The sequence below is a fragment of the Cyprinodon tularosa genome, unplaced genomic scaffold (assembly GCF_016077235.1).
Source record: "Cyprinodon tularosa strain WSP-4 unplaced genomic scaffold, ASM1607723v1 ctg277, whole genome shotgun sequence".
NCBI classification, from domain to species: domain Eukaryota; kingdom Metazoa; phylum Chordata; class Actinopteri; order Cyprinodontiformes; family Cyprinodontidae; genus Cyprinodon; species Cyprinodon tularosa.
Window position 1 is genome coordinate 75,130 of NW_024038982.1, and position 25,503 is coordinate 100,632.

General features: G+C 40.1%; 1 protein-coding gene across 1 annotated transcript in view; it reads right to left on the bottom strand.

The window, feature by feature from the left end:
* The window catches only part of kcnn3 (potassium intermediate/small conductance calcium-activated channel, subfamily N, member 3), a gene marked incomplete at its 3' end in the record, with an annotated part of 90,106 nt that extends 69,577 nt beyond the window's left edge, over positions 1 to 20,529 (bottom strand). The window contains exons 1-2 of the mRNA XM_038290184.1: positions 19,963 to 20,529; positions 18,266 to 19,389 (exon numbers count right to left, since the gene is read on the bottom strand). Of these exons, the coding sequence (XP_038146112.1) occupies positions 18,266 to 19,360 (1,095 nt within the window). The remainder of the gene's footprint in view (positions 1 to 18,265; positions 19,390 to 19,962) is intronic.
* Positions 20,530 to 25,503: the final 4,974 nt, after the last annotated feature.

Genomic DNA, 25,503 nt, shown 5'->3' on the forward strand with positions numbered 1-25,503 from the left:
CGAGAGCTGTGCCCTGAGGTGGCAGAAACTGTTGTCACAGTTGTACTAGGGGTGACTGGCAGGTGTAGTCATGGAAGGGAAATCCCTTGAAGCAAACTTACTAAGAGAAGCTGGAGGTGAAAGGGTTTGGACATCATCAGCCGAAAATCTAAATTAATCAGCAGTCCAAAAGAAATGGGCACGTTACACTTTGTCTTTTTTCCAGGACCTGGTTTGGCTACAAGGCTTGGCTAACTGCATGCAGCGAGGCTAATGCTTTAATCTGCTTTCCTGCCTCTGTTTTCAAATGTCAGGATCTGACCCAACAGGACTAAAGACAGGTTTAAAGCACTTTTTAGAAAAGGCTAAGCATGAACAATATCGCATTCACATGGAAAATAATTTATTATAGTGTATTTTTCTAGGTGTTTGTGAATTTGCATAGTTGCTTTTAAATAAAGACATTCTCACAAAATAGTTTTTATATATTAAAAAAGTATAAAGCGCACTAATAGCTTCTCCATCATTAAACTGGTAGATAATTTTTTTGGTTTGTGTCACAATATTGGACCATGCAAAACACCTTTGCCTTCAAAAAGCCTCACTAGGGCAAGATTTATGTACAAAAAGTAAACCTGCACATGAAATAATGTTTTGTTTTTACAAATTGTTCTTAAAATGTTTTTTGTTGTTGACATTCATATAAATATACTGGTGTGAATACATATAGTATATGTATATGTCTATTTTGAATTTATAGCCCCCACTGGAGAAAAACTCACCAGCTGCCACTGCGTGTGACTCGCAACAACCCTCCGTCATCCATCAGATATACGGATCACGTCTATTTGTGACGGACAAATGCATCAATAACTAACAGCCATAAAGCCACACAGGAAGTCACAGGGAGAGGAATGCAGACCCAGATATTGTTCAAAATAAGAGGTGATGCATGGAGAGGTCCTGCACATATCGAGTGAGGACTGCTGCACGGCAACTTTTAAAGGTGGCTGACACATTAAATATCATGTGTGAAGCTGGCTTCATACGCGCTAGTTCACATGTTTTGTGTGGCCTATTGTGTTTTCCGATCTTGACGCATTTTCAGGAAACCCAAGGACACTGTGCATACAAAGTAAGAGAGTAAGGGGAACAACACAAGTAGACAAAATGCAATAAAATTACATGGATTAAAAAAAACAGAAAAAAAGTTTAAGAAAGAGAGCAAAACAGTAATGAAGCAGATTGAGTGAATATAGGAGTTCATAAGCACGTTTGAACAGGTGAGTTTTGAGTTAAGATTTAAAGAGAAAAAAAATTATTGATATTTTGGAGGTCTAAAGTTCCAGAGTTTGGGCTAAAAGCCCTGTAGCCCATGGTAACCAGTGAAGGGCGATGTGGGTAAATCCAAGAGAAGATAATCTATCCCTTTATAGGGCATTCAGTAAAATACTTTGAAAATCAAAAGAGTTTTATTGGAGGAAAAGACGAGATCTTATTACTTTTGTAACATTAAAAAAATATGTATATTTTGATTGTACAAATTAAGGTCAGTGTAATAACAAGAGACAGCCACTTTCCCTAATATATTAAGAAAACACTCACCAAATGAAAGAAACACATTTTTTTGTTACATTACCTTAGAGCACTAATGCTGATACAGTCACAACTTTTTTCTTCACAACTTTTCAGTTATTTATATTTTCTTCTTAACTTGTTTAAGTTTTATTTTCTACTTAATTTACTTAGGGAATAAATCATTCACAGGCCCATCTAACTGGTCAAATGCCAAAATAATATGTAAAACCAGGTAGCAGTATCTTTGCTGAATGGCTGGATAATAATCTTGTGCTTCTATACCTCACTGAAGGATGGGTGGGGACTCCAGTTGTGTATGCAAGTGATCAAAATTGGTAACTGGCCCTATAAATGGCTATTGAGGGGGATGGTGGTTGATAAGTTGCAAAGGCCACACTAAGATCAAGGAGGATGAAGATGAGACCAGAATCTGCTGCCATAAAGAGGTCATTAGTAATTTTTAAAAGGGCAAAATTAGACCAAACCAGGAATGTGAGATTCACGAAGCTGTTGTGGTCTGACCCATTATTTTTTATTTTTTGGAATTAAAAGTTCTTATGGTAGTTTTGAAGAGTTTTGTGACAGTTCCAGTGGTCATTGAAGAATAAATGATAGTAGTGATAAAGGATAAAAGTAAGATAGTTTTGAGAAGGGGAGTAGGGAGGGGGTCGAGTTCACAGGAAGAAGACTTGGATTTGTTAATTAGTTCTGGTATGAGTGAGGGGTAGGTATTCGAAACTGAAGAGACGCGATTTACCACTTTAAGATCAGCAGAAAAGGAAAGATTACTTGTAGAGGGTAGGTACTGGTGAATAGATTCGAAATTTGCAATAAAAAGGTCCATTAGAGAATTGCAGAAGGCTATAGAGTAGAAACGGCCTTAAAATGGTATTGTATACAAAGAAGAGAGACTTGGAATCATTATTATTGGAACAGATAAGAGTGGAATAAAGGTCTGTCTTGGCTTGTAGAATATAGTCCTTATAATGTGAAACATGATTAAAATACATTTCTTTATGCACAATGTGTCCAGTTTTCTTGTATAGGTGCTCTAATTGGCTGCCTTTTGCCTTAGAGAAGTAGTTATGGGAAGAACCAAGAAGTAGAGAGGGAGAAGGAACATGTACTAACTTTGAAAGGAGTAAAAGTATTGAGAATATTATTTATAATGGAATCATAATGAAAGACAAGGCCAGAAGGGTCAGATAAATTGTGTGAAATGACCAAGTCATTCAGACCAGAAAAGAAGAGAGCAGGATCAATGTTCTTGATTTCTTTAGATATAAGATGTTGAGGCATGTTTGCAGAGAGAGATACAACAACAAGGAACAAGGACGGACAGAGTAAAGTGGTCGGCAATGGGTAGTTCATCCACTGAAAAGCTAAAAGGGGTGAGACTGAAGCAGCAAATTAAACACAAAATGTGACCTTTTTTATGGGTGGGGTATTTGGTATACTGTGCAAGGCCGAAGTTGTCAAGGTAGTATGCAAAGTCTTTGGTGAGTGGAAGCTTGAGGTTATCCATATTAATGTTAAAATGGCCGAGCAGGATAATATGGGGAGACAGGGAGGATAAATATGAAAGTTAAGTTGTAAAGTCTTTCATAAATTTGCTTTCATGCTTAAGGGGGTGGTGAAAATTTGAAATTATTGTAGGGGGTGGACAGGCGTGTTTACAGACATTAGGTTCAAAACTGTAGAAGGGACTGATGCAACTTTCAAGTTCTTGCAATTGATTACTGCAAGATTACCACCACGCCCAGAGCCCTGAGGTTGAGAGATGTAAACAAACCCAGTAGGCATGACCATGTTTATTTGTGACATGATGTGTGGATATTGCCAAATTTCTGTTAAACAGAAAAAAGTTAGGATTCGGATTAGTGAGGAGATTCTGGATAAGATGATCTTTGCTCATGAGAGAGTGGATGTTTAGCAGACCCAAGTTGAGGGACCATAAGAAGACCAGATGGACTTTATGGGCTTAGATGTATCCCGGTGAATATATCTCCACGTCCGGGAAGACAGTTGGTGGGAGTGGTGGGTAGGAGTGATGTATTATCGGTGGCGGTACAGGAAATCTGGGATGTAGCCACAGGAGCTTATCACGTAGAAGTAATGGAGGAGACCGAAGGCGGGTAGGCAGGAAAACAGTTCAGTCCAAACAGCGATGAACAGCAGGCAGATCCTGTCAAGCTTTACTTTTAGCCGTTTACCTGTGGATTAGCAGGCGGACAAAAGATCAATAGGTTCAAGAAGAGCTAAGAAATAGTCTAAATAAAAACAAAATAAGACTACAGTAAAAGGCAGCAGCAGAGCAGCAGCTTCAGATCGCCAGCGTTCACTCCAATTAGCTTAAGGTCCCTCATTATATCACTCCATATCAGAGGAAACTTGCTGAAAACTTAAAAGATTGCTTCAAGTCTGCATCTGGCTATTCATTACTTGGTGTCAGGATCTGCAAGTTAGATTGTCTTTAACCATTTTCTTATTGTTTATTATGTAGTTGTTTTTTTTGTCTTGCCATACAGGCTATTTGGGTTTGCCATATAAGTTCTTGCTCCCTTTATTGTGTGTTTTTTTTTTTGGTTATTTTCTTGTGTATTTCTTAGTGTTGTTAGTAATGCGGTTGTGTTCTAAGTCATTTCTGTATTACTGGATAGGTTTCATTTTTCCATTTTGCCCTGTTTAATAATTTCTCCCTCAGCTAGACTGAGCAGATAATTATTGGATCCCATTCATCTATGTGCTCTCATTTTACCTATTGTTTGCACCTGTTTTCTCTTCTACTTAAGGGTTCATTTATTTGCTAGTTGTCATTGGGTACATTGTTTTGTTTCCTGTTTTCCATGTCATATTTTCTGTTGTCCTAGAAGCCCATAATTATATTAAACCATCAAACTCACCATGCTACTTCTTCGCATCAATCTGCACTTTGTTCATAAACATCAACATACATTTGGGGCTTAGGTTTATTTTCACATAATATGAATATTTCAAATGGAGTAAATGCTGGCAGATATTTCTTTCACAACTTAGGTTGTTTTATTTATCCTTGCCTTAAAAATATGCTCGCTAAGGCAAGTTGTTCTGAAGGGAATAGCTATAAGCAACCATGAGAGATTCACAATCCAGTTCCAGGATATATCAATAGGCACATTAAAAACAACAGGAAACAGAATCATACTTGGTGAAATGAAAATGGCAAATACAAGAATCCGATAGATAAATATCAGTCTCCGCCATTGGTTTAATTGATCCTATTTTCAGAAATTAAAGCAAGTTAAACATGCCCCTTGTTTAACCTCTGTGAAAGTAAATGATTTAAGTTAGTAACCTTATGAAAAATGTCTTTTGTAACCAAAGATATTCAATTAAGATAATATAAATTCCTTAATAGGCTAAAATAAAATAATTCATATTCAATAAAAAAGTTTATTTTATAAAAGTTTATTTATTTCAAAATATGAATTTATAAGTTAAAACATTGTGAATCTTTATAAAATATGCACGGATGTCCAATTCTTTGTTTCCACTAATTATGATTTTCTACTCACAGCTAATACAAACTTGTCATTTTTGAATGAAAGCAAATTTATTTCTGACATTTTCAGACAATATTGACATTGTCTGAAATTGTCCAAAATAAATTCCAGACATTTAACACTACAGTATCTCTTCAGACTGATTTGAAAACTTTTTCAAGTCAGACATGTGAATTTAACGGAAAGCATGAGCAATACCTGCATAGAGGTTAATTTCTAGATATGACGTAATCTGACAAACCATCCTCATTAGAACTTATCTTCTAATTTGCTTAAAATGACTGTATATTATGTTCAGATGAATTTGGAGCAGGATAAAATACGAGGTTCTGCTCAGAATGAAAACATGTTTTTTTGTTTGTTTAAGAGTGTGTCATGGCATGCAGATTAATAAGCAGTTAGAAGATGAACAAAGAAAGCTTGTCAAAAATCTTTACTTTATTGACAAGCCAAGATAACAAATGCAAGAGACAAAAGAGATATTTATTTTCTCAAAGTTGAAATATTATGACATTGATCCTAGAAGAAGCAAAAGTTGGTACTGAAATGATTTAGAACTGTGTTGAAACGCCCCCAATGTCACCTTAACATGCTATTGTTTTAAAAGTAAAATGTTTCTTCTGTTTTGATTGATTTAGGCTCTCAGAAACATTTGTCACACTTGAATAAATAAGTTTTGCCTTATCTTTTTCTGCAATTATATTGTGTTCGAACAGCTTCGATATTAATCACACCTCTACAGCTGTTCAATACCCTTATGCCATCATTATCAATTTATTACCATAACTTAATGGATATTGGCTTTTTCCCCCAGCCAAATAGACTTCGAAATGTAAAATTTTCTAGGACCAATCTAACACAATCTTAAACAAGACAAAATAAATACATTTGGATGACATGTTTGGATGTCTGCATAAAGTTTCTAATCCTGCTTGGCATTGGTAGATGCAGCTGAGCCAATTAATTTATTTGAACCAGTGAATGTTTCCTTTTTTAATCAGACAATTTGAGGATTAAAGGTGTTCAACCCAAGCATCCAACCCTGTGTCTTTTGAGCTTTGGATGCTTTCAAATTGTGACTAATTATATTAATGCCAAATTGGCAACTCCTAAAAGTGTTCACACCAAAATGTCAAATATTTAGCATATACTAAGGTTCAGAAAATCTGTTTTTGCTCTTTGTGAATAAAGATTAAGTGGGTTTAGTGTAATGCTATGCTAGATATCTAAAAAATGGTCAACCTGTGTAAAATGATTGACAGTATCCAATTAGGATGGATGGATGGATGGATGGATGGATGGATGGATGGATGGATGGATGGATGGATGGATGGATGGATGGATGGATGGATGGATGGATGGATGGAAATGTAAATGAATTGCTGTTTCAAAGTTTTCACTATCCAGTTCACTAGTTTTATTATGCTAGCCCTTAAGCGTCTAACATTTTAATGTCCGTTAATGTAAAATAACACTATATGTTTTTGTCATCTAGTTAAAATGCTGTTCCTCTATTTGACAATATGTTTAATGTTTTGAACATGCAGCATCTTTTTGACCAATCTGACTTTTAAAAGCACTGTGGTGTATGTTTCCAAGTAAAAGCAACAGTTTTTTGAACCATGTGTCTGTGTTTTCTTAAGCCAGCTGTGCCTAAGTGTGCGATTAGCGTGCATTGATCACTTACTTGGTGGACAGCATGCAGAGATAATGAGCTTTTTCAGGTTCTTTAGTTTGGTTGAAACTCTGCTATCACAGACACAACCATGCACACACACACCCACCCACACACACAGGTAGTATCTAAGGGGCCTTCCCCAACCGTCCCCCAACAGCACAGACATAAATGCAAAGGTAATGCACTGCTTACAACACATTACTCTGGCAGAGACAAGTTGCACGATACACATGTTTATAATGAATATCAATGACCATGTGTGTGCATGCTAATGGCTTAGCCTTGGGAATCTCTCCTGTCAGATTGATGCTTTCTTGCAATCAGTCTCCAGAGAAACAGGCAGTGGGCAGAAAAGTGATTGCACCTTACCAGGATAAATTCACACACAAGGACCACATACACACACTTGACTTCACTGTGGAATAAGCTTTTACAGCCACATACACTCAATTAAATCCAGACAAAGCGAGATGTGAGCTCTCACACATCAGCAGGTGCATCCATGGTTATTACTTTGACGGAGCTGAGCACAAAATAACACAAAGACAAACACTTTTCACACGTGTATACACAGAAGGAGATGGTATACACACTGTGACATGAGTGTTTATGTTACTGCCGGATGATGCAAGTTCTAGCACACCAACACACTAACACGCACTCATGGAGGAAGCCTTGTTATGCTGGAAGAAAGAGCGGTATTTATACCTGCTATGGGGTGAGACATAAGGGATCTTAAGTCCCTTAGAAGCATGAGAGGAGGGTAGTGACTACGGAGGAGGGGTAAGAGGACACAGAATGGCTGAGATAGCTGATAGCCTCTTTAAAGAATATGATGGCAGTTCAATTCCCCGATCATCATCATCATCATCGTGTACCGCCTGAAAGCAGCACACAGCCTCTGTAAGTGGACAAGCAGAGAAAGGTCCAGGGAGGTCCACTAGTAAATGCCTGCCAGAAATGTCACAGATAGAAAAGTGAAGGCAGCGAGGGAGGGGAAGGCATGCGAGCAGACCAGGGGCAAGTGAAGGAGATGCTGTAAGCCGACTGAGACGGCAATGACCCCCTTGGGGAAATGGAGACATATTTAAGTAATACCAGAGGGATGGAACATAAACAGTCACTTTAAGAGACATGAAGAAGAAAGAGAGAGGAAGGGAGGAGGGGGAAGAGCGCTGCAATAAATGATTTAGGCAACTGAACAAGGTTTCAGTGTCATCTTAAAACTAATCATGACTGTATGCCTTTTTTTGGACATGATCCCATTCAGAACCACAGATGAAAACATGACAAACAGCAGTGATGCTAACAGTGTTAATGTAAAGTAGAAGGGCCCAGGTTCAGCCCCCACTTTTAGATGTTTCTCTGACTCAAAAGACTTGAATCAAACCCAGCCCATTAGCAGGCTGTAGCAATACTTGAGGGCATGCTGGGGAATATGCTGTGTTTGAGCAGAGAACCCATCTAGAACCTGCTGGACCCCAGCCATTGATGGCTCGAGTTAGATGCCCCCGTTATATAACATCAATAGAGCTCAAAGCTCAGTCACTGAGACATTAAAGGTAGGAATGTGGTGACTAACTGCGTCTCTTTCTTTCACCTCATTCTCTCATGCAAATCAGTTTTAACTCAAACAGCCTCCTTGTTTTCTTCAGTTATTTTTTTTCCTATCCATTCTTCACACTATTGAACTTTTTAGTCCTTTTTAGTTAATTCCAATACAACCCCCCACACACACATTCCTCCTTACATATATTGTCATCTACCTCTTCATCCCTCTCTGTGACCCCTGCTTATCAAGTCATTCTCCTCATATCCCCTCTCATTCATCTTTGATCCAATTGATCTTTCCTCATCACTATATTGTCCATTTTATTACTTTATTCCTCCTCATCCCTCTTTATTAGCTCCTTTTTATCCCACTCAATCTCCTTTCCAGTCTTCTCATCCTCTTCCTGTCTCTTTATGATACATTATCTTCCTTTTTATTTTCTCATCCCTCTTTGTGATGCATCCTCATCTCCTCATCCCCCTTTAGACCCCTTTTCTTCCTCTTCCATACTTGCGTCCCCTCTATAAACCTCTCTCCCCATTTATCCCATTTAATAGACTTGTTTTTATCCAATTCCTATTCTCAACCTCCAACCCTCTCTTCCCTATCATTCCTCCTTTTGACTTCTCTCTTTTCACCCCTTTCACCCTCTCCGTTTTTTGATCCCGTCCATTTTCCTCATTTCTCTTTCAAACTTCTCATCCATTCATCTTGCTAATCCCTGTTTATCACGAACTTTCTTTCCTGCTAACAATTAGCAGAATCTCCAGAATAAGTCCAACCTCTCTCCCATCTCATCCTCATCATCCTTCCTCTTAATGAAACCAGTGAACTACTATTGTTTAAGCATGGCCCTTAAAAATGAAAGAAATCAGTTAACAGCAGCTGAGACATGCCTGTCGCTGACAGCAGCCGCTCTACCTGTTTTTAGGGAGCTGCAGGAGTCTCCGATGAAAGAGTGAAAGTTTTGTGAAGTTAGAAACATATAATGCAGTAGCTACATTAAATATTAGAAACAAATTTGTGTTGTCACTAGGACAGGTCAGGTTATAAAGGCGGATGATATTATGTACTTTGTTGCTTTTCACTTCTTAAGGTTCAGCTCCTGTACAGTGTCAAGGTTATTTTTTCCTTTTGTATTTAACTTTAGGTATTTTCTTCCAGTGTCCAAAAAAAAGTAGTTTTTTTAAATATTGGTTATCATATGGATTCATTCTCATAGCTAAAACCACAGAATGGCCTGATGAGTTGTTAAATTCATTACTAACATGCACTCAAAGGTAGCCAAGCAACAAAAGAAAAAACATGTTTTACAGGGAAATAAGTTGCTACAGGTATATAAATCATTATTACAAAGAATGATTTTTTTTTTATTTTGTACTCAGGGATAACAATAATGTAATTCTTCCTTGGCCTATTCATATAGAAGAAAATCTGTTTTAGCTCGGCGTGAGGTAATTATTCATTCATGTCAGCTGCTGTTGGCTTACTCTTCAGAAGCAGAAATAGCCAATCAGTCATTTTGAGGGAAACATGTGCTGCTTCATAACAGCTGTTTGCATATCATATTACGCAGATGAGGATTTAAACCTGTTTGCCAATCAGAAGAAAAAAAACCCTCACAAACATCATGTACCACATAAAACCCAGTTTGTGATGCACGTGCTGAAAATCATCAAGTACAGCTCATACTCCCACTTGTTAGCCCGTCCCTGTGCGTCACACATGTGCAAAGCGAGGGCGCTGACGGTGTGACAGGTGTGTTTGACAACAGCTGTGCATTCTCTCAGAATAACCGGATTGCATCGCAGGCCTGATGTATGGAATGGAGAGCAGTGCCTGAACTGGCACCATTGGGCTACATGCTACAGGCCCAACTGTGCAAGCTCCATGGCTGCTCTGAGCCAGAATCCCCACGTTTTTGATAAAATCACTAATGGCTGTCTTAGATGAGCAAATGTTCTCATTGTTTTGCTAAATGTGAACTGAAGAGGTACCAAGAGATGCAAACTTAAAAATGCTTGGGACATGTACAGTGCAGGAGAGGACTTTTGCAGAGAATATAAAAGGCTCCAAGCTGCTCTTTCATCTTTTAGGCTTTGTAAGTGAAAAGTCACCATTTTGCCTGACAGCAACTTCAATTATTCATACTGCCTGCCATACATGAGAACACTTTTTTAACCTGCGACCAGAATTCATCGTGCTGATCTCATATCTCGGTGCGAGGCTTGAACTTCAGAGAAAGGGATGGAAAGATAACGAAGGACAGAGGCCACAAGACAATGAGTGGGACATTGCGACTTCAGAATGTGCTGACGGCATCTAAAAGCTTTTGATACACTTGTTTGTAACATTCACCGACACGGACATTGTGTTCTCCGAAGTTAACCTCTCTCACTTCATCCATGCAAATATTCGCTCTGCAGAATCCATCCCACCCCCCTTGGTTCCAGTTTTATTCTTCATCTCTATTTCTGGGAGCAAAATCGAGCAGCTTGACCTCCTGAGGAGTGCTCTTAGAGATACATACACACTGGCAGTGGACCGTATAGGTACCACTGTTATTGGAATATGCTGTATTTACCAGAGCATCTCAGCTTATGGGAGAATCATAACTTCAATTAATTAAATAATTTAATTAAAATATAGGTAAGATACATTGTATGGATGTTTTGCTGTGGTATTTTCTGTTTGTATTTCTCTTCATTTAGTAGTGGGATAGTGCTAAAAGCACCCAAAAATCCAGTTTTTAGAAATAAATAAATAATAATTTAGGACGAATAAAAGGATGTCAATAAAGGAACATGATCTTGCAAAATAGTCAAGGAGATGCAACAGTTGTTGAGCTAACAGGTAAAGACAGCAACCCAAATTATCAAATTATCATCAGATTATATGGATGGACTATGGTAGAGAGGAAAATGAGACACTAGCTGTGCCTCCATAAATTATCTAATTGCAAAAATTGTAATTACAAATATAAATTCCCTAAATAGAAACACAGCAATTTTAAAGAAATATAAAACATTTTGAATTGAATAGTTTTTACAATTTCATGAGGTGTTTTTTTTTTGGGTCATATCGAAATTTTTACATTTTGCAAAACTGCAAAGTGCAACTGGAACTTAAATGCCTTGTAAAAAAAATGAAGTAGTTGGAGGACGATGGCGCCCACTAGAGCTGTGCGTTACATCCAATGCTGCCATGTTGTTTTCAGTTATTGCGGTAACTAATGTAATCTCATACAGTTTCAATTAGGGGTGAGTATTGGCATGGGTGATACGGTAAGGTAATTTTTGTTAAATTTTTTTATTGATATTAAGAACTGAAAATGTATATTATATCAGGCAGCCGAAAATCAAGATTTATCGCCAAATCGATTTTTTTCCCACAACCCTAATTTCAATTGTATTTGTCATTTAATGGAAACGCAGTAATTGCACAACTTTTATCGAGACAGTTTTGCGCACATTTGAAATTTAAAAGCAGCTATTACGAGGCGATGAAGAGAGCAAGTATGAGAGCAACCTGGACTTCCAGAACACCTCCGTAGAGCCACAGATCAACTATTGATCCCATATATTGTACAGTATATGGGCATTATTTTTAATAGGCTGACATTCTTTACATTATACATCCTTTAAACATCCTTTTAAACAGTGTAATTTTCACTATCGATGTGCCATAATCAACATATTAACCCAAACATAAGATTAAAACATAATACTCTGGGTAAAATAAAAACTTGAGAGCAGAGGAAATACATTTTTAATTGAATATTAAAGTAAATGTACTTTTTTTTTAAACAATAATTCTATCAGCTAAAGGGTTGTTTTTGTTTAGTTTTTTAGTCAAGAATTACAAATAAAGCAAAAAATGAAGGCCAAATAACTTAAATGAAATAAACCATTCTGAGTTGGTTTATCCGGGGGTTGGAGAGTGCATGTGTGGGTGAGTGATTTCAGGAATCGATATTAGAAATCATTTAAAGCTTCCACTCTGAGACGGGTTTAAACTGCAGCTGAAGGAATGTCTCTCCACCTTTTTCTGGGCTCCCTTCCCATTCATCTCTCTTTCCGGTCTCACTTTCACCACCACTATCTGTTTTTCAACAGAACCACCAGTGGGCCTCTGTGCACCTCAATTATCTAAGTGAGCGTTTAAGCTGTTTGATGGCCTTCCAGTATCTGTTGGACTGAAACCAAATCAAACCCATGCTGAAAAATAATTGCCCGAGCAAATTCATCTCTTTGGGTTCTACTACGGAACAAGCATTTCTGAAAAGTTTCAGGTATTTTTTCTCCCCTTACAGTCCACTCCAAACAAGAGCAATTATAAATTATTCATTAAGGTGACAAAGCTGGTATTTCCCCACTCAAACACATGGGCTCTTCATTCATTTGTTTTGATAGACGATACTGCCAGTTTAGGATGGGACGCATTGATCGTAGCTTAAGAACCTAAATCAGGCTTTTCATTATCGCCTTTCCTTTCTTCTGTCCTTCCACAGACTTTCATTCTCACTCAGCCGCTTCTCTCTTCCGATCACACTCCCCCAGTTTGACGCCCACTGAGAGAGCAGAGAAGCAGAGGGAGTGAGAAAGTGAAGCAAAGAAGATGGGAAAAAAAATTATGAAAGACAGACAGGAATAAAAGGACGGCCATGATAAAGAGAAAGGCAGGGATTTTAAAATAATAATAAAAAAAAACAAGAGAGAAAGGACAGATGGAGAGTGAAGACATGAAAGTACCAACCATCTCCTCCGACAAGGACGAGAACCAAGGAGAAAAAGACAACGAGAAATTGAAAGAAAATACAGACCCATGCATTTTCATTAATGAAAGACAGCTTCTGAAACAGGGATTTTTATACACTAATGAGGGGGAGAAAATAGAGAAAGCTGGCAGCAGATAGCGGGCATATCCTATCCCAGAGTGGCCAGTATGATAAACTGGAGGCCACTCACATTGAGAGGATGGGAGGCACGCCCAGCGGGTAAATAGCTACCTGTAAATCTGAGCACACATGATGCCACCAACTCTTTTAAATGATCTATGATCTTCCTGTGACAAGCTGAGGAAGTAATGTTTCTGCCTCATTAGATAAAGAGAACCAGCCCTCTGTGATGTGTCAGAGCCAAAAAGAAGGATGGGATGAGGACCGGGATATCAGAGAGGTGAGCACAAGACAGTAGGAGGTTCTGTAGCACACATACACACCCAAAACAAACACACAAAAAGAGCCAGGGGGCCGGTTCAGCTTATTACACTGGCCATTACACAGACAAATGAGTTCCTGGCCTCCCACTGATAATCTGCCCCGTATGTCCTTTGCGTTGTTGCATTATATCACCCGGAAGCAGCTTCTGTCGAGCTTGGCCATTGCAGTGCATAAGAGTCCCTCAATAACGTGTGTACAGAGCTGCAAGCAGTGATAAAATCATCTTCAAAGACCAGTATCAGAATCAGAATTACTTTATGAATCCCTTGCGGTAAATTATTTATAGAGCAAAATAAAATATAGTGTAAGATAATAATATAATAGTAACCAATGCTTATACTACCACCCCCAACCCCCCCACAGACACACATTGCACCATTTATTAGATATTGCATGATATGGGAGTTGAGAGGATGGAATGACCTGCTTGCAGTCTTGAACTCAATATTTGTGGGTTCAGGCAATTCCTCCTGGAGTCACTGATAAAGCTTTCAACAAATCCTGCAGCAGGAATGGGTAACCACTGAAATAACGTGTGTGACCAGCATGAGGAGAGACATGCCACTGCTTTGGTATCTGTCCGCTAAAATTTGGAATGTTTCTTCAAATTTTAATCATAAAAAGACACTAGAATCCAAAATTAAGCAGAACACTTTGGCATGTATTGGCAGAGGGTATACTCTGCTTATCAATCCACAAATTTATTTTCCTTACAAATGTGGCAAGGGAAATGAACATGCTTTCATTCAATTTATTGATGTTGACCTAGTCATCTAATAATGAATCCTTGTCAGGCTGGAATATTCTACACCGATTAGATGTTCTTTAAACCCGGCCGCCACAGTCCTGGTGCATTGACCTTTGCTGCATGTATTCCATTGACACTAGCAGGAAATGAAAAAAAAGAAAAGAAAGAAATGGCAACGAAAAACACATATAGTCATAAAGCTTGTCTTGTTAGACAGAAACGTCACCGTGCCACTGCCGCCATTTAACCGATCTTTATTACAAAATCTAACAGGTCCAGCCCAGTTAGTCCTATTTGTCAATTCACGCTCCCATTTATACACACACTGTATCAAATCCGCCCACTGAACCTGTGTATAATTTAAGTAAAATAACTATATCCACTAAATAAAAAACAAAAATGTTTAATTAAAGGAGCATAAGGGAATGCTTTATTATTTTACATAGAAAGAAGTAAAAGTAGTGATGTGAAAAACTAAAGGCGTCTTTTTAAATGGTACGATGTCACAGTCCATTTTTCAGTGTTGTTCTCCAGTGTCTTGTTTACAAGCTGGACTGCATGTAGGTCCATGTGAATAGCTGCCACTCAGGGCCTAGCCCCCCTCCCTGTGCACTGAATGCCAGCGCCAGAGCAGCGTAGCTTAGGAGCAAATTGGCAGAGAGTGCCTAGTAGGTATTTTGCATGAATTAGGGAGACAATTAACCGAATACATTCACAAATGTCACATATAACGTGCACCACATTTATGTGACAGATAGCTGCTTTTGTCCCGAATAAGTTGAATTAGGTAATGACTAAAATTACAAAAAAGTGAAGCAACAAAATGACCTTTGAGGTTAGCAATAACACACAGGGAAAATGGACAGAGAAATAAACAGTTCAGGAAAATCTAACCAGAGTTTTGTAATAAACCAAACAGCTAGAACCATGATGCAATACTCCAGTGTGATATTTCTGGACTTGTTGCTTCTCATGTTAAAGAGCATTTACAAGTTCATGTATGTATGCTGCTAGAAAGATGAGGGACATACTTGAGCTAAAAAAGACAACAGCAAAACGTTTCCACCCAAAGCAAGTGAGATTTTAAGATGCATCAACAAATTCGACTAAGTTTCACCTTGAGTGTTTTTGACCAGAGGTCGGTCAGCTGGAAACTTGAAAATGTGATCTGCTTCAAATAAGGAAAACTGTAAACCACAACTCAATTTGCTCTGGAAGTTATTATTGAAAAAAAAAACACTAACGGGTAATCCATTTCAGAGGCACCTTTTAAAAAAAAAAAAAGAGAGAAAGCAAAATTAGGTGCATTAAGGTTTTAAAAGGAAACATAATTTTAGTTTCTATTCAAGCTGCTAAATCAGCAAGTTATGGTACCATTTTTTCCCCCAGTTTTGGTCACTCTGTACCAGATTATTTTTCCAGATACCATTAAAAAAAAGAGTCATCTGCAACAAAACATTAATTCATAGTGGCACTGGCAACAATTTGTCAAACCGGCGAGGCAGTGAACTGAAGGAGAGCTGATTTCAGCAGCTACCAGGAATGCTGAATGTATTCCAACAAAACTGCTCTATTTTACCTCTACTGAGCTTTAGACATCTGTCTGCTACACAACATGCAACATTTTGACATTTCTGCAGCCTTTTGGAAATCTATGAGTCGTTTCTGTTTGAGACAACAAAATGTTAAAATACAGTTATTACCAAAATAAACAGATGGACATGGAAAAAAAGTAAGCTTCTGATCATCTGACGGTTATCCCACATTTACTGCTCTTTGAGTTTATTCGTTTAAATGTTTGACTGTTTTCTACTTGACTGAATAAAAAAAACCCTGAAAAGATCATTCAACACATGGTCCTCACACTGTTTTGAATAGCTGCTGTTCCCTAGCAAACTGGACCCCTCTGGATATTTGGGGCTGGGGCCAGGGTTTTCCCCCAATAGGAAGACAAAGAACAGACTTTTAGTATGCACTACCACCACTTAAAAACTCGGAATTGCTTTAGAAAAGTCCTTGAGGAGACTTATGATTACAGTGTGCTCTCCTTACTAATGAGAGGCTAAAGGCAGTTTATTGTGTCCGATAAAAAAGTTTTTGTTTATAATGAATACAACTGATTTCAATGGGCTGCTTTTCTACACAGAGACATCACCTCTTCTCCTAACTTTATCAGCTTATAACATCTTATAGCCACTAGACATATAAAAAGAGTAATGCTTTTGATTATAGTTACTAAAGATTAAATGTAATCAGTATGAGCAATAAATCCAAACTCTGATCAATGCACCTCTATAAGATATGACAACTTTTTAATCTGGAAAAAAGGCTTAAAGTATATATATATATATATATATATATATATATATATATATATATATATATATATATATATATATATATATAAAATTATGGTAAGGCTGGAACAATACATTTCATAATGAAAATCCTATTTTGGAAATCAAAACTTTCCAAAATCACAGAACCACTCATGGATTGGTCATGCTACCTTTAACGAGAGTAAGACACGTTATTCTTGCACTCCAGGTCTTCAGGTGGTAGTAATATACTTTATGGCCCTGTCACACCTTGTCGATTTAGACTGCATATGCCCGACGTCCCAGAATCTTCTAAAATGCAGGCATACGCTGAACTTTGTATATTTTTAAGTTTGGCCGTATACATGGCATAGTCATAACGAGTCCAGAACTTATGTCCAATGACAGCCTAACTGATGCATAACGCGTGGCAGCATAATGTCCATGAAATTATGCACAAGCAAGTGTCGAAAGGGGGATCAGCTATGCGCCCGGAGAAGCCCGGTCTGCATAAAAAGATGTCTTTTATCGCGAATCAACGTTTGCAGTCGTAGCAGATTCAGCATCATGTCTGCTAAGAAGTTTATTGGTCATGGCCGTGGGCGTGAACGCAGAGAGGATCCATCACACTAACCTTCTCGCTCAACCTATGTTGAATTTGAAGTCTGGAGGAGAACTGATGGTTTCCTTCTGTGAACCCGTTTTATACCAAACGCTGCTAATACGCCATTATACAGTAGCTGTAAGTTAGAGATACATTCAGCGGTCAAGTATATACGTTCGAAGCAAGTTCTTGATAAGTTAGGCACAAGTTACTCATAGGTTTTGGATAAGCTAGACACCAAGACTTATGAGTAACTTACACAAAACTTACCCATCACTTATCTAACATATTCCAGCGTTTTTGCCAGATTTTTTGTACGTCAGGCACATGCTGGTCTAAATCGTCAAGGTGTGACAGGGGCTTTAAGGGGGTTTACCACCACACAGAAGGAAAGAGTTTCAATTCACATGCATGCGAGCCAGAAGTAGGAACTTTTCCACCCAGCAATAGTCCTTCAACAATATACTCTGGACAAGAGAGCATTCAAGGCCATGAAAACATGAAACCCAGCAAACAGAAATGAAAGCTTTATGCATCATCTGGTAATACTCTGGTTTTAAGAAAGGTGACAGTAGCCGGTCCCAGATATTATCATTACCATAAATGTTCATATATTTTACCAATGGATTAAGTACAACTGTTTAATTTATGAACTTGTTCATAAGCTGCACTCTACTTTATCCTCAACTTTATCCTCAACAAGGACTGATGTTCAACTCAGCATGCTCTTCTCTTGATTAATAATACTTGAGTTAATCAAGAAAACTGCTAAATTCCTCACTTGAATTAGAGTTTGTGTTTTAGGGTCCACTTTTTCTTTTTAATGAGTCAGAAGGTCAGTCAATACATTAAAAATAAATCAACCGTTTCAGGAATAAAAAAATAAAATAAAATATGTGTTAAAATAAAACCTGCTTTTACCTGCTAAATATACAACTTTTTTATTTCATTAACACTTGTTTTGATATTAAAAATTCCTAACTTTATTTGCAGTAACGCGGGTGATAATACACCATTATTTGAGGAATGATTAGGCAAACCTCACCTTGTTGTACACCCCCCACGAAAGCTCAGTCTCAATCACCATGACCACGATGCCAAACATCCCGAAGATGAGGGCGTAGTCGCTCAGCCTCTTCCTCTTCTCGAACAGTGCCCTGCGATGACCCAGCTTATAGCCAATGTTTTGGTTCTTTCTCTTAGGGGCCTTGGAGGTGCTGCCTCTGGCCCCGGAGCCCGCTGCAGTGACCCCTACCTGCCTGCTGCCCCGCTCAGACTGTCCCCGCCTGCTCTCCACCAGCGCATGGTTCTGGTGGTAGATGGACATTTGGTTGGACATGGAGTCAGTGTTGTCATAACCTCTTCTGGGGTACGGGGAGTCTTCTTTAGAAGAGATCACAATCTCTGGGGGGCTCTGGATGGGGGGTGGATGAGTTGATGACTGGGTCTCTGAGTAGGTCGGAGGGGCTTCTCGCTGTCTGTCATGTCCGGCAGCAGCCGATGCCCCTGCAACAACCGAAACGCCACCCTCTTTGGTTTCGCTGCTGCTGTCTGATTCAATGAGGTTTCTCCTGGAGGCGCTCAGCCGACTTAGGGGCTTCATGACCCCGCCTGTGTACTTACAAGAACTCATGGCAATCTCCGTGAAGGGGTTGCTGTCCCTGCGGTGGACAAGAGGACTGGCCTGTCTGTGTTTGCTGCCCCTGTCTCTCTCCCTGTCACGGTCTCTGTCCCTCTCTCGCTCCATGGAGGGGGAGTGGGAGGAGTAAAAGAAGGCATTGTAGACAGGGGAGTTGTCTCCACTTAGGCTGTGCTGGGAACCCAAACAGGATGAAAGGGGAGTACTGGTGGGGTGCAGAGCATTAGGGATGGGCGGGGGAAGAGGTTGAGCTCCAGGGGAGGACAGCGGCAACTTGGGGAGGGATGCCGGAGGCAAGTTGGGTGTGGTAGAGGATGGCGATGGGGTGCTGCCATTCAGACGATCGATACTTGAAGCTCCTGTGTGGTTGGAGTGGTTTGAGCCTGGCATGTTGCCAGCCGTGGAGGGATGGGATATGCTGCCTAGGGGAAGGAGGAAGCGCTGGTCCTCATCCTCACTCCCCCCTAGCAGAGCCAAGCTCAGGGAAGGGGGAGGCTCCATAGTCAGAAAGGCTGTGGACACGCACCTGTCTACAGAAAACACACAGGGGAGAAAAAGAAACACAGAGAGATAGTGATTACACATTTATTTTTTCATGTAACAGAAGAAAACATAAAAGGGTTGGACAGAGGTCAAAACGAACGGGGACAACATGTTGGGTGTGTGTGTGACAAAGAGGGTCAACAGAGTGCAGAGAAGCTGTCATAATTTGGAGGAAATGTTCTTCCTTGAGTCACATTTGAGTCAGCTGCCTAGCCAACCACCCTTTCATCCCTCTGTCTCCTTCTCTCACTTCCCACAGCTCTCCCAGCAATCTCTCCCTTAAAATGTAATTTGTGTTACATTGTTGTTGTTAGCCAGGAGCAGGAGGGGGATGAAAATCCTCTGGCTTTACCCCCATGAAAATGAAATCAAGCTCAGAGACTCTGAGGATAACAATTTCCCATCTGTCAATTTGCCTTGCAGAAGAAGCGTGGCTGCAAAGATGGCTTTGTTAACTATAAGTTGGCTGCGATCAGCTGCTACCGATTGATCAAAAAGCAATAACCTATTTTCAGGGTGATATAACAGATACCTTCAGCACCCCCCCACCCCTCACCTACCTCCGACCTCTTCTCCCACGATCCTTGCCCCCCAGGTTAGGTGCGTTCAGTCAGTGGCTGGTAGAAAAACAAGACCACCACACTTTTTCTTTCTCATGTTGTCACTGCCATCCCTTAATCTATTTTTTTTCCACCTTTCGTCTCCTTTCAGCTCCTCCACAGGTCCTCGCGTCACAAAAAGAGAAAAACACAATTTGCGCGTCGTTTCAATAAACGGATGCCTCCTCTCTCCTCCTTCTTACTTTGAATGTTCACTTTGTTCCCCCCAAACCGTTCATCGCAGATGTATCGACGGTTCCCATTTCCATCCAGGCTCTGGGAGAAGATGATGAGGAGGAATAATCCACTGGATTAAAATATGCCAACCTGTGGCTGCGCGTCAACAAAATGCGCAAAATAAAAGGAGAGAAAGCGATGGAGGAAAGTCGCCTGGGTGTGATTTAACAATCCAAAGATGAGCAGTAAAGTCAGTGATTAAATATGTGACAACCGCGATTATGACACTCAATCCCCAGCTCCCCGTCTCTCCGTTTCTGTCTCTCACTCTCTCCTCCAACTTCTCAGCGTCCTTTCTCCGCCTCCAGACCGCCGCTCCCTCCTCATTGGATGGAGAGGAGAGCGCTGGAAACAGGTGGCAGCATTTGTGCGCGATGTGGCCGCCAAACGGATGCTTGATATACTGTACCCAGGTTATTTATGGGTTATTATTTTTACTGTAGCCTCACAAAACCCATATGGCTTGTATGGCCTATAAATTTAGCGACAGGACATTTGGTGCTGTAATGCACCTGTTAAAATACAGTTAAATATATAAGTATTACACTCAGACAAGCAAAAACATGTTATATGTAAATTAGAACAAATTATATATTAGCCTATACATATTTGAACAGTTTAAAGTCAGTACTATAACTCCTAGTAGTACTACTTGAATATTTCTTTAACAGTTCTTTCGCAAGTAGAAGTAAAAAATAGTCTTTTAAAATTTTAAAAGATATTTAAAAGTAAGGGTAAAAATTTCCTGCTAAAATGTCAACTGAATGACTGTGTTGTTGTTGGCTCACAATATCTTGTTTAATAATCAATTCAATCTGAAAAAGTCACATAAGGAGAAAAGACAATAAGGAGAAATTTATAGATACAATTACTTTGTCTTTGGCGCTCAGACCTCGGCAGGAAACAGAGCGCTTAATTTTGATAGATATGCATGAACAGGAGCAAAGAATAGTGCTGTTTCCCCCCCAGGCCTGAAACTGGTGGTGGAGTGGAAATGATGTTGGTCAGTCTGTAGACAGCTGGTTAGCGAGACGGTCTGCTGAGCTTTATGGGGAGATCCAGTGGAACCTGGAAGATGGAAGTCCATTTTGATAGCACAGGTTGATAGAACCTGTCCATGATGAGCAAGCATGAAGTAACAGTGGGGAGGAAAAACTCCCCGTTGGGAAGAAACCTCTGGCAGAACCAGGCTCAACATGGCGGTCTTCTGCTGGACCGGTTGAGATGAGACAGAGAATGCAGTAAGAGTCCAGGAGGAAAGACACTCTGATGAAGCTTTAGCCAAGAAGGTGGAGGAGGGGCTGGAGGTGGGTTGAAACGGTGTCATCTGAATGAAGTCACGTAGTGCATGCAGCTTTGGATGCCGATTGGCTTTCATGGAGGTGTGGTTCAAAGCTGATTGGCTGTGATGCAGGTGGATGTATGAAAAACCAGAGTTTCTTCAGTTGAATTTCCGCCTAGGCTCCATAATAATGTAATTAGACACAGAGTTATGTATTTCAAGCTATTAAAATAAATGATTATAAAATACAAACATCACCTATAAGATTTATTTTTACAGCTACAATATCTACTGTTTACTGTATATTCACATGATCTCCAAATAGTTCAAGTTATTTGTGGTTGGTAGAGTAACCCAAATGTTACTTAACTAAAGATAGTTATACCCACATAAGATTCTTATTTACCCTTAAGTAAAAGTAAAAGTTTTGTTCAGTACAACTAATAAAAGTAAAATTTTGCTAAAATGTATTCAAATAAATGTAAATGACTAAACATAATATCATCCATACAATATGTAGATTTTACAGCACACTAACTAGATCTCCATATTTGGTTCTGCGAGTAAAGGAAAATGGTCTCAAAACATGGAAGCATGTTTTAAAAAAAGGAATTTTTAGTTAACTTTAGGTTTGTGTCCGTTTTTCTTTTCTAATAACATATTTGTTTTGTTTTGTTTTGTTAGAGGACATAACTGAAGTTTGGAGTACAATAGCATTTTACTAAAGCATGAGTCAAAAGTAGATTGCAGTAAAACTGCTCCTTTTTTACTTAGAGTAACTCAATAAAACAGAACTAAGTTCATGTGAACAATTCCTACCCACAATCTTTCACAAGTGATTGCACATGGAGCAGGAAAATGGATGGAATGGAGATTTGGTGAAGCAGGAGCTAAGCCAGAATCCAACATTTATTGTTTATCTACATTCCAACATTCACCTTAATGATCAGGACATATGCATCATGAACAAAGAAATACATTACTATATTAGAGCAGATGTGTCTAACCAACCTTTTGGTTGGAACAAACCACACTAATATGGTGGAGTTTCAATTTATATTGGTAAAGAGGAAAACCAAAACAAGGATGTTAATATGGTTTCTTGCCGAGGAACACCTAAAGATCCCCTAAACGCTATATGGCTTGGGAAACAGAGGTTAGGGTATCTCTCCTATGAATCACTCTCAAATAACAGAGTGTTGGGAGCTGGAGAAATACACCTTTTCTCCAGCAGAGTCCGCCCTGGATCCTCCCTGCTGAGCTGCTCTGCACACCTGCAGCTGATGATCTCATCTGGAGGACCTGGACTACTTAAGCTGCCTTCAGACCTTGCCTCGACGCCGCAGTGTCTTAATCAGTTGGTTTCCTGTTCTTTCTCCTGTGAAGCTCTGGAAGAGCTTAACCTGCCGAGCCAGCCCTCCGAGCCAAACCTGAAGACTCACTCTCTGGATTTCCTAGCAGCTCTGGATACCGAGCTGGAAACACAAGCCAAGGTCAAAACAGCCTTTAGAAGTAAGACGCTGAAACAGCTTAAGGACTCTGCCAACCCAAGCTTTCTCCGGACCCAACAGTTCCGCTCCCAAAGCCTCCTCTACGTTCATCAAGGTACAAACCTGAACACAATCAGTCAAGTCTCAACCAAGCCTTCGCTAACCAAACTGTCTTTCTCACAGACGCCAGTGAACCGGTCCCAGCCCAGAACCATTGCATCAGTCTTTATTATATGTGTGAATTTGCCAATAAACTCTGTTAAACTTTCCATCCGTGTCGTCAGTGTTCTGCATATTGGGCCTCCCTGATACCCATCATGACAGAACACTGCGGCCAAACACAAGGCCCAGCAGATGATCTCCTCCGCCGATTGCAAGAACAAGATGTCCAAATACAAGGACAAACTCAGACCCTCCGTGAGTTCTACCGTCTGGTTGATATGCATAATCATATGCTTCAAAACTACGCTAATTACGTGGGTAATGCTAATCCCGCTCCAGTTACCCAACCATTTCCGGGTCCAGTTCCTCCGCCGAGGTCACCGGCTGTGACATCATCCGAGTTCCGCCCAAGTCTCCCAGAGAAGTTTTCTGGTAACGTAACTGATTGTAAGGGATTTTTATTTCAATGTCGTCTCATTTTTCAGAACTCTCCTGCCAGTTTTCCCACGGACCACAAGAAAATAACGTTTATCCTTTCCCAGTTAACAGGAAGAGCTCTGGCTTGGGCTCAAGCCAGATTTGCCTCAGATGAAAGCTTAAGCTGTCACTATTCAGATTTCGTTTCTGAATTTTCCCAGGTATTCAACCAAGACACTGACCAAACCCTTGATTCTCGAGCACTGCTTCATTTAAAACAGGGAAATTCTTCTGTGGCCGAATTTTCTATAAATTTCCGGGTTAAAGCAGCTGCTTCCGGATGGAACCAGGGTGCATAAAAGAGTGCTTATTTCGAGGCATTAAACGAAAATATTAAGGATGAGTTGGCTACCCGCGATGAACCGGCTACACTCGAAGAACTAATCCAATTAACTATAAAACTGGACAACCGGATTCGGGCCAGAAACAGCCGCAAACATAAGAGTTTGGCGTTATTTTCCTCTGCCCCCGCCTCTAATAACGTGACTGTTGTTTCTGCCCCCACAGAACAGTTATCCAGACCAAAGCCAAAGAGCCAGCCTCTCCCTTTGCCTGTTCAGGCTACTCATCCTGGAGAAACTGAGATGGAGCCGATGCAGGTTGGACACACAAGGTTGTCTCCTGAGGAAAGGCAAAGGAGACTTTTGGGCAGACTTTGCATTTATTGTGGTGAGAGTGGACACTTCATTGCTTCCTGTCCAGAAAGATCAAAAGCCGGGGCCCGTCAGAGGTTTTGAGGAGTCTGACGGGCCATGAAGAAAATGAAAAACCTCCTCGTCTTTTGCTTCCTGCCACGTTGTTTTTCCTCGACCAGAGCCTCTCTCTTTCAGCCTTCATTGATTCTGGATGTGAACGTAATTTAATAGACTCTGATCTCGTCCAACAGCTCCAAATTGCTACGGTTCCTTTAACCCAGCCTCTCAGAGTCTCTGCGATTGATGGGAAAAAACTTCATCAAGTCACCCACCAAACTCAACCCCTTGAACTTCTAATCTCAGGTAACCATCGAGAGTCCATAACCTTCTTTGTTTTTTCATCCGCATGTTCCCCACTCGTACTGGGTTATGAATGGCTGGAGAAGCATAATCCCCATATTAATTGGGCCGATCGTCATGTGGAGTCCTGGTCCACATTGTGTCACGAGACCTGCCTCCGTTCTGCAGCTCCCGCTGTGGGGTCCCCTAGAGGTGGGGGGGAGATGGACGTCCCTTACCTTACTCCGGTACCCCCTGATTACCATGATTTGGCTCCTGTTTTCAGTAAGGTCAGTGCTTCGTCCCTTCCACCACACAGACCATACGACTGTGCCATCGAGTTATTACCCGGTGCTCCGTTACCCAGCAGTAGACTTTATAACATTTCCAAACCAGAACGTGAAACAATGGAAAAATACATTAACAAGTCGCTAGCTGCAGGAATTATTCGCCCTTCTTCATCCCCGTTGGCGCAGGATTTTTCTTTGTTGGAAAAAAGGATGGTTCTTTGAGACCCTGTATAGATTATAGAGGCCTGAACCAAATCACTATCAAAAACAAATATCCTCTTCCTCTTCTCGCCTCAGCCTTTGAGCCTGTACAAGGAGCTACCGTTTTCACAAAGCTCGATATAAGAAATGCCTATCATCTCCTTAGGATACGTGAAGGAGATGAATGGAAAACGGCATTTAAGACTCCTTTGGGCCAGTTCGAGTATTTGGTCATGCCTTTCGGCTTAACAAATGCCCCCGCATGTTTTCAGGCCCTAGTGAACGACGTCCTCAGAGACTTTCTCAATGTGTTTGTATTTGTATACATTGATGATATCCTGATCTACTCCAAGAATCTATCTGAACATAAGAGACATGTCCGCCTGGTT